Below are 9881 nucleotides of genomic sequence, written 5' to 3' on the forward strand. Positions count from 1 at the left end.
ACAATTCTTACAATCCCAGAGAGGCATCACAGGAAAGCATTTAGGAGCACAAAGTTTTGAACCTACTAAGGTTTAAATCCAGGTTCCAAAATAAATAAATTGATTAATTAAATCCAGGTTCCAACACTTATGAAGTAATCTTTGAAAAGTTTTTTTAGACCTTTGTGCTTCATTTCCCCTGTAAAATATGGTTAATAGTACCTCTCTTCCTACTATTGAGTGGGTTGTTAAAGGTAAAAGGCTGAGGTCAGTGCCTTAGCACAGTCATTGCTTTTAATTTGTCATCAATTATTACCCACTTTACTTCCAAGATCATGTGGCTAATGGTGATGCCGAAGTCTACATCATTTTCTGAATCTAAACTCCATGCTTTCTGTGACACCACTAACAAAGCACTCTCGTTCATACAATAAAAAACAGCAGGAAGCCACTGAAAGATTTGGGAAGTACTTTACTTTATCATGTGACACCATATAACAGCCAGATTTACCGACACCCAACCATAGTGTAGATTTGAATAGGGAAGATGGCTCAGAAATAGCAATCTTAGTAATTCAAGTATTGACCTTTACTTGATAAAGGAAAACAGTTTTGATGACGGGTTTATCAGTTTTAAAATGCAATTCTATATAGTTCTTGTTTTCTTAAAAGGACTACTGTTTTGAACCATAAACAAGGTACAGTTTATTCACCTAAAGGAACTGCAGCTGAAAACAAGTTTAAAAATTCCCATCGCAGTCTATTTTTCCCTTCTCAGCATTGCAAATGCTTCATTCCAACATATGCTGAAATCCTCTGCATCTCCCATACCATTTCCAGGGGAATCCCTGGCAAGTAGTGAATGTCTGTCTTCCTTCAGAAAGACACAGTCAACTTGGAATTTTTCTTATCACATTCTCTAATATTTCTACAACTTGCACTTTCTGCTCTTTTAAAATGTGCTTTTCTTTATAGCATAGCAGAAAAAACATACCACCAGGAATCTGAAAACCTAGATTCTGGGCCCAGCTAAGGCAAAAACTAGACAATAACCCTAAACAGGTCATGAAACTTCCCCAGCCCTGCTCTTAACTGCAAAAGTTAAGTCCTGTTTGTTCAGTCCTTTATTATCATTTATCTTCACAATAACTATTAAATTTATATAAGGCAGCATTATACTCATTTTATATAGGAAATTCAGTCTCAAAGAAGTTACACAATCTACCTGAGATCTCACAGGTGGTAATAATATGACACACCTAAACTTACAGAATCTCACTCAAGACCATAGTACTGGTTGGTACACATCGTACTCATAAGTTAGTTCAATGGATGAAGCAGCAACTTCCCAGGTCCCTTCCAGTGATCAAATTTTAAGTTTCTTCTTGCAATTTTTTTCCTTTCTCCTTCCAACCAGCATTTAAATTAGAAAACCTATATATAATTTGTCACTAAATTTCATTTACCATGGTTCTCTGATTTAACCCTTCTTCACAATTTCTTGTATTTCTATATTAAATCCAGAGATGTTACTTTTTTCTGTTAGCTCCCACGACTGCGTGCCTCTCTGAAAGCTTTTGGACTGGTCTATCAAAACAGAGATTGCTAAAATTTTGCAAATACCAATTCCTTTTTATGATTTTAAGAAGTTATTCCATATAAAAATAAAACAGTTCAAAACAAGAAAAATCCTCTTATTCTCTATAATAATAAAATATTCTATTGATTTTATACCACTTTCCTGTCTTCTTTCATTTGGGATATACTGTTATACCCTTCCCTTGTAAGTCAGTCTCCCTTTCCCTTGTAAGAAAATATCAGTCATAAGAATTAGGAAAACTCTTACTTTCACAATTCCATAAATAAACTAGAAGAATAAATTAATCATCTAAATTGGACGGCAAAATTTTGAATGTTAAATGAGAGATTCAGGACATTTCCCAAGAGGTCATATGACCAATCTAAAAGCTGATGATATATGATGTGCCTAAAATTACACTTTAAGTTTTTTATTTATAATAAATTTAGATATGTGATTAGTCTTGCTGATATTACATATAAATATATGCATAAACTAAACTTTACAACAAAACAAAATTCATTCTATCAGCAATCCTGAAAATTCAGCAAAGCCCCATAAATAGTACGCTTTCCCAAGAAGGGAGCTTTAAACATTCAGTAATTTGTATAATTTAACATGCTGAAAACGAGAAACTAAACAGGTCACGTGAATGGGAGTACATATAAGAAAAATAATTTCAAAATTTTCTTCATTTTGATGATATTGCTTTCTTGTCTTCAGGAGGGCAGATTTTGACTTCAAAAGTGACAAAATATTTGAGAAGGGATTTTACATCTTTCTGTTCTAAATAGTATTCTTCTGCTATTTTCTCAGCAGTCCATGTTTCTGGATAAAGTTTATGATTATTGAGAAGTGTCAGTGCCTCCACAACAGAAATTTTGCCTTTGGGAATGTTCTTAATATTCATCATGCTAAAGTCATGGCCTTTTACCAATCTCAACTCCTTTGGCTCTTGACGTGTTGCAGCATCTTTTACCTAGTATCAAAAAACAAAAGCAAAAAGAAAAGGTTTTCAAGATGAGAGAAAAAATTAGACATCTATTTTCACAGTTCTCAAATCTCCACTATACTTCTTCAAATAAATACTACACATGCTTCTTCAAACTACATTTCCTCATTACAATGACACATAATTCGATGGTGCTTTTGCCACATTGCCATTACATTAACTATACATAACTATAGCTCAATCATCAAGAAATCTAGGTAGTTCCGGAACATAACAATTCAATGTATATCATCCACTCACCTCATTATTTCATACATATTAAAGAATAAAGACAAATTGATTAGATTAAAACTGTTTTTTTACAAGGGCAGAATTCTGATGTTGCCCTAAGAGCTTACTCAATTACTTCCACTCCCATTTCCTAGTTTTGTATTTCATATTCAATGTCTCCAAATACTTTAGATGATTCAAATATTGCTAGATATCTTCACTCTTTAAAAAAAAAAAAAAAAAAAAAAAAAAAAAAAAAACTGGGCAGCCCTGGTGGCCTAGCAGTTTAGCGCCACCTTCAGCCTGGGGTGTGATACTGGGGACCCTGGATTGAGTCCCACATCAGGCTGCCTGCATGGAGCCTGCTTCTCCCTCTGCCTGTGTCTCTGCCTCTCTCTCTGTGTATCTGTCATGAATAAATAAATAAAATTAAAAAATAAAATAAATAAACTTATATTTCCAATATCCCAACAAACATAAAACCTATGCATACCCGTCTTTCCATCTGTCTGTCCCAACCAAGTGTAATCCTTGCACTGTACTCTGTATATCTTTCATTACTTGACCATGCCAATCATTCCCTTTTCCTTTTTCTTTCAACCGCACCCTGCCTACTGCTGCTGTATGGTCAAACATGCCATAGTCATTACCTTTTAAAAACACCCACCAAACCTGAACCAACACTTCCTTTTATGGCCAGTTTCCCCGTCTTAGTTAAGCTTTAAAGATATTGTGATCTTGGATCCAAGGTTAGAGGATCAGATCTTCATACCGAGGACACTTTTCAGGCTTTATTTGAACTTACTACACGATCTGATGCTGTTAACCACTCCAACACACCCATACTAGTCTTTCCCCTTGGTTTCCATGCCATCCCTTTTCCTAGTTTTCTGTCTCTCCACGGTTCCTTGTTCTTGTAGACTGTTTCCTTTCAACTGCCCCCGGAAGGTTAGCATGCTCCAAATTCTGATCCAGGCTCTCTTTTTACTCTTCACATTCTACTGAAGTAATCCCACATACCCTTTGGACTTCATTACTACCTACATGTTAATAATTTTCAAAGCTGATCTCAAACCTAGACCTTTCTCCTTACTTACAGATCTAAATTCCCAAATGCCTAATTGGCACCTTTACTTGCATAATCTATAAGCACCTCAATGGGGTGCCTGGATGGCTCAGTCAGTTGAGCATCTAACTCTTGATTTTGGCTTGGGTTGTGATCTCAGGGTTGTGAGATCCAGTCCTGTGTTGAGGAGGTCCAAGTCAGCAGGGTGTGTGTTTGAGGATTTTCTCTTTGCCCCTCCCCCTGCTTGCATATGTGTGTGCACATGTGCTCTTTCTAAAATAAATAAACTTTAAAAAAGAAAAAAAATTAAGAACCTCAAAATCAATATACCTAAAACTGAACTTACCTCTCTCCTCTGAAAATTCAATTCTATCCCCATATTCTCTATCTCAGTGACCAATTATCACTTCTCTCCATATCCCATTCCAAAACTTAAAGCTTAGTTTAAACTTAAAGCTTAGTTATACTTGACATCTCCCTCTCCCTCACAATCAATGACCAAATCCTATTGATAGTGACTCCTAAGTCCCTCTTGAACCCATTCACTTCTCTCCCCATCACTACATCACCCTTCTCGAAGCTAATGTCTCTTGTAGGAACTACTACAAAAACCTTTCAACTTGTCTCCTTTGACTATATAAAACGCATTTTCCCCCTCTCAGCCTATCATGAAGCCAATTGGACATAAAATTCAAGGACTTCCCATTGTCAAGATAAAACCCAAATTCCTTAGAAAGACAAATAAGGACCTTCATGATTGGGTCCCTATTACCTCCATCTTATCTTATTTCTCCCAAATGTATTGCTCACACTTTCCCCTAACTGTAATCAACTCTGTTGTCCAAAGGTATCACATATTCTTCTACTTTTACACTGTAACTTTGGTTTAAAACACTCTTCCCAACTTCTTCACTTTCCAATACTCATAGCTTCTCTTAATTTTATTTTCCCAGGTAATCCTTCTTTCACTCCATATAAATTGTTATTCAAAATTCACTTCAGATTAAAATTAAATACTGAAATTATTATGACACTGAAAAAAATGCTTGGTAAAATTCAACATCCTCTTGATTAAAAACAAACTCTTAGCAAATTGAAAATTTTAAAGTCTCAAATGTGACAGAAGTATTTTTAAATCAGAAACCTTATCATTTTATTATAAAAATGCTAAAACACTAGAGACACCCAATGTAAAGGAAGAATAGGAGAGACTACCAACTTCTACTGCTATGTTAATGTTACAAACATAAGGAGAAGTAGTATAAATATTAGAAAGGCAAACTGTAATTCTATGCTGATGATACAGGAGTATCTTCAAAAAAATAACAGAATCAATGAAAAACCAACAGAAATAATAACTTAGCAATGTGGAAGCTGCAATACAAAAATCATTTGCCTTCTGACATATTGGCAATAAATAGTTTAAAATTTTAGGGTGGAAAAAAAAAGATCCCAGAGTAACAGCTTTCCCTCTAACCCCCAAAGACTCAATAATACAAAGACATTAATTCTCAAATTAATTTATACATTCCCATTCAATTATGCTCAAAATCCAAATCAGACTTATTAAAGAACCGGACAATTTAAGGGGCACCTGGATGGCTCAGTTGGTTAAGCATCTGACTCTTGATTTCGGCTCAGGTCATAATCTCAGGGTTGTGAGATGAGCCCTGCATAGAGCTCTGTGCCGGGGAGTCTGCTTCAGAATCCCACCATACTCTGCACATGTGCTCTCTCTCAAATAAATAAATATTTTTGATTAATTAATTAAAGCACCTGACAGTTCATCTGGAAAAAAAAAGTGAGACAAAAGCCATAAAACCTTCGGGGGAGGAGGGGGGAGTCATAACAGCTATCATTACAAAGCTCCATTAATAAAATATGACCCTACTGTAAGAATAGAAAAATAACTAGAATTGGTAAATCCATCAACAGACTTGTATGTATTGGCATTTTAAGGGAGTGGAGAAAAGACTGGGTTATTCTGTAAGTTATATTTAGACACCTGACCATCCAGTTGAAAAGATCTCCTGGACGCCTGGGTGGCTCAGTGGTTGAGCATCTGCCTTCAGCTCAGGGCGTGATCCCAGGGTCCTAGGATCGAGTCCCATTATCAGGCTCCCTGCAAGAAGCCTGCTTCTCCTTCTGCATGTCTCTCTCTCTCTCTCTGAATAAATAAATAAAATAAATAATTTAATAATTTAATAAATAAATAAAATAAAGTCTGAATAAATAATAAATAAAATCTGAATAAATAAATAAAATCTTAAAAAAAAAGATCTCCACACACCAAACACTACACTTATTGCCAAATAAAGATTTTAATATAAAACACACAGTTGTAAAAGTACAACAAAGAAATACAGAATACTGTTTTTATTAGAGTCCAGACTTCCAATACGACGAAGAGCAAAAAGGTTAACATGTTTGACAGAATTCTCAACAGCAGTTAAGTTAAAAAAGCCACACAAAAATAAATTATTTGACATACGATATCAGTAATGTCTCAAGACTTCACAAATCATTAAGAAAACTAGGAACTACCCAAAAGAGAAAAATGGACAAAACATAAATAGGTACACTTCAGCAATTTTTTCACTGCCATTCCCCCCAAGTCTTTTTAGTCTTTTCCTAATATCCTAATACCCCCATAAAAAAATTTTTTTAAGGTTTTATTTATTCATGAGAGAGAAAGAGACAGAGAGAGAGAGGCAGAGACATAAGCAGGCCCCATGCAAGGAGCCTGATGTGGGACTCGATCCCGGGTCCAGAATCAGGCCCTGGGCTGAAGGTGGCACTAAACCACTGAGCCATCCGGGCTGCCCTCCCACCTAAAATTATAATACCATTGTGTATCTCTTTATGTATTGTATCTATGTAACTGTATTCATAAAAACTGCTAAGTTTTTTTCACTCCCCAAGGGCCAATTTTTGAATGCATGATTTAATACAGCATGAGATAAACAACAGTTGGAAGTATTACTCAACACCTGTTATTGATGGAAGTACTCAACACAAAGAACATGAACATCAACCCTTCTATCTTTTTTTATGGGAGCATCTGGTGATAAATGAGCCCTATAATTGGTATTACATGTAACAATTCACAGACCTTATTTTACATGAATTTTATTTCACTTATCTAATGAAAATTATATTAATAAGTGTATCTGTGCAAACAGTATTGCCTGTCTAGACAGAGAGGGTATCAGAGAATTTTAGAATGGAAAGAAATCTGGGAATTGTCAATGGCACTTCTCTCCCCTTTAATCATACTCTCCCCCCAACTTAGGACCTTCCTGCCCCAACCAACTCATCTAGTTAACTCAGACTCATCTTTCCGGCAGGAGCTTGAATGTCACTTTCTCAAATCACCCAAACCAAACACAAACAGGTCCCTCTGATACACTTACAGTGCCTCTACTTTTCCTTCACAGACCTATTAGTAACTACGTACTTATGGTTGCTCATTTGTTTGTCTGCGTCCCTCACAATATTCTGAGCACCAAGAGCAAGGACTAGGTCTGCTTTGCTCACAACTATACACAAAGCACTTGTGCCTGGCATTTATATATGGATTTATATATAGGTTCCTATTCCCAATGTGTTCTGTAGGCGCCCAATTTTCACATTTCCTATCTGAATACCTTTAAAAAAAAAGAAAAGAAAAACACCGACAACACAACACTAAAGGAATCCCGCAGATCGCAACAAAATTCAATCCACTGAAGGCTGAGAAAATAGTTATTAAAGCTCTTCTTCGGTGATTCAAATGACAACCACCAAAAGTACTGTACCAAATCCTATAAACTGTGAAATAATATCACCCCTACACTTAAGTTTCCCCAACGCACTGTACTCTGGTCACAACTACACTGACAGTTTTACACGTGCAGAGCATTCAGTCTCTTTTACTACCTACCACAGGTCTCCTGGTCGTTTTCCTGGGGCACAAGGGGTTAAATTACTTAACCTGCTGAATTATAATTATTATTTTTTAAAGATTTTATTTATCTATGCATGAGAGACACACAAGGAGAGAGAAGGAGAGGCAGAGACAGAGGCAGAGGGAGAAGCAGGCTCCATGCACCGGGAGCCCGACGTGGGACTCGATCCCAGGGCTCCAGGATCAGACCCTGAGCCGAAGGCAGGCGCTAAACCGCTGAGCCACCCGGGCTGCCCCTTACCTGCTGAATTAAAACACACGTTACCTGCAGAGAAGATACAGGATCTCTGGAATCAACATACACATCTCTTAGTAACGACAGCAGTTTGTCATCTTTCCTGTCGATTTCCTCCTTGATTTCCGGATGCTCTAAGGGCAGAAGAAGAAGGTCCCAGTATTAAAACCAGAGAAAATTTCCTCCAAGCTCCCAACGCCTAACAGGAGACGATCCCTTTTAGTTTGTCGCTTGATCCAGAGGCCCTGGGACAACACGCCAGGTGCTGGGCGCGTAAATCAAAACGCCAGGTCAGGCTCGGCGCGCCCGGCTCCGCGAACGCCCGAAGGGGGCACCTCCAAGGCCCCAGACCCCTTCCGCTTCCGGATTCCCCGCAGCAGGTCGGCAGGCGGGGAAGACGCAGGGGTGCCGGGGCCGCACCCGCACCCGCACCCGCAGAACCGCGACGTGAGCGGAGCCGTCGCTCCGCGGCAAGGGCAACGGGCCTCCCCAATGGCACGGGCCTGGGGTCCCGCCTTTCCGCGCCGGGCTGCCGAGTCCCCGCCGCCGCCCCGGGTCACCCCCGCGCGGAGCCCGCCCAGCCGGCCCCGGGCGGACCGACGCGCCCTGCCACCGCTTACGGCTCATCTGCTCCCGCAGGAAGCTCCTGGTGGACGGGTGCCTGGGGGCGGGCGACGGCTTCATCCTGCTGATTTCCCGTTCCGCCCGGTTCTCCAGGTTGAAATTGCGGAGCGCGCGAGCCGCGGCGGCCCCCATCTCCTCACCGCATGACGTCCTCCGGGGCCGCCGCACGTGGGCCAGCGCGCGCCGGCGACCTCGCGGACGCACCGAGCATGCGCGCTGCGGGCCCGACCCGGCCACGCCGGAAGAGCGGCGGCCCAACGCGCCCGCGCGCCCCCCAGCGGTCGGGAGGGCGCGCGGCTCGCCTCCGCCCAGGCGGTGCGGGAGGGAGCGGGCGCCCCGGCGGGAAGCCCCAGGGCAGAGCCAGGTCCCGCCTCCCCGCGCGCCGGCCCGGGGCTGCCGCGCGCTCGCTCCCCGCGGGGCCGACGCTGCGGGCCGAGACTGCGGGCCGGGAACTTGACCTTGCGGTCCACCCGCCCACGGGCCGCGGCGGCCGGAGAACAGCCAAAGTGAAGCCAAGTGCCCCAGGAGACGGGGCTGCGGAAAGCGCCGGTTCCCAGCCCGGGCGGCACCTGCCTGCGGCCCACGGCGCGGTCCTGCGGGCCCGGGATCGAGCCCCGCGTCGGGCTCCCTGCAGGAGGCTGCTTCTCCCCCGGCCTGGGTCTCTGCCTCTCCCTCTCTCTGTGTCTCTCATGCATAAATATATAAAAACCTCTTTAAAATGCAAAATAGGGATCCCTGGGTGGCGCAGCGGTTTGGCGCCTGCCTTTGGCCCAGGGCGCGGTCCTGGAGACCCGGGATCGAATCCCACATCGGGCTCCCGGTGCATGGAGCCTGCTTCTCCCTCTGCCGGTGTCTCTGCCTCTCTCTTTCTCTCTGTGTGACTATCATTAATTAATTAATTAATTAATTAATTAATTAATTAAAATGCAAAATAGATCTAAAAAATGATTTAAAAATCTCAAAAGTGTATTCTTGCCCCACGAATGTTTGTTCTCACGCTTACTTAAATGCCCTTTGTGTTCCTGCGTCCTCGCCTGATGCCCTTCTGAGCTACCTTGTTCTCTTTCTTTCGAGGTCTTTCACATCCCGCTCTGCTCAGGCAATTTGACTTGACGGAATCGGTTTCAATCATGTTGTCCTCTCTCTGCGGTTTATTTTTTTTTTTTTTAATTTTTTAAATACTTATGAGAGCCACGGACTGAGACACAGGCAGAGGGAGAAGCGGACTCC

At 41.4% G+C, this 9881-nt stretch overlaps 1 protein-coding gene across 2 annotated transcripts; it reads right to left on the minus strand.

Moving 5' to 3' along the window:
• Nucleotides 1–434: 434 nt before the first annotated feature.
• NDUFAF4 (NADH:ubiquinone oxidoreductase complex assembly factor 4) lies at nucleotides 435–8866 on the minus strand. Of its 2 annotated transcripts, none has more exons than XM_025444649.3 (3): nucleotides 8648–8866; nucleotides 8058–8161; nucleotides 435–2537 (listed from the first exon to the last, which is right to left on the minus strand). In XM_025444649.3, exons 1-3 carry the CDS (start codon nucleotides 8781–8783, stop codon nucleotides 2250–2252), a joined length of 528 nt encoding a protein of 175 aa, XP_025300434.1. In that variant the 5' UTR covers nucleotides 8784–8866; the 3' UTR covers nucleotides 435–2249. The 2 variants fall into 2 exon arrangements, with proteins under 2 accessions (XP_025300434.1, XP_025300433.1); XM_025444648.3 differs by having other exon boundaries at nucleotides 8034–8161; nucleotides 8648–8865.
• Between the last annotated feature and the right edge of the window lie 1015 nt (nucleotides 8867–9881).

Source organism: Canis lupus, chromosome 12, assembly GCF_003254725.2.
Source record: "Canis lupus dingo isolate Sandy chromosome 12, ASM325472v2, whole genome shotgun sequence".
NCBI classification, from domain to species: Eukaryota; Metazoa; Chordata; class Mammalia; order Carnivora; family Canidae; genus Canis; species Canis lupus.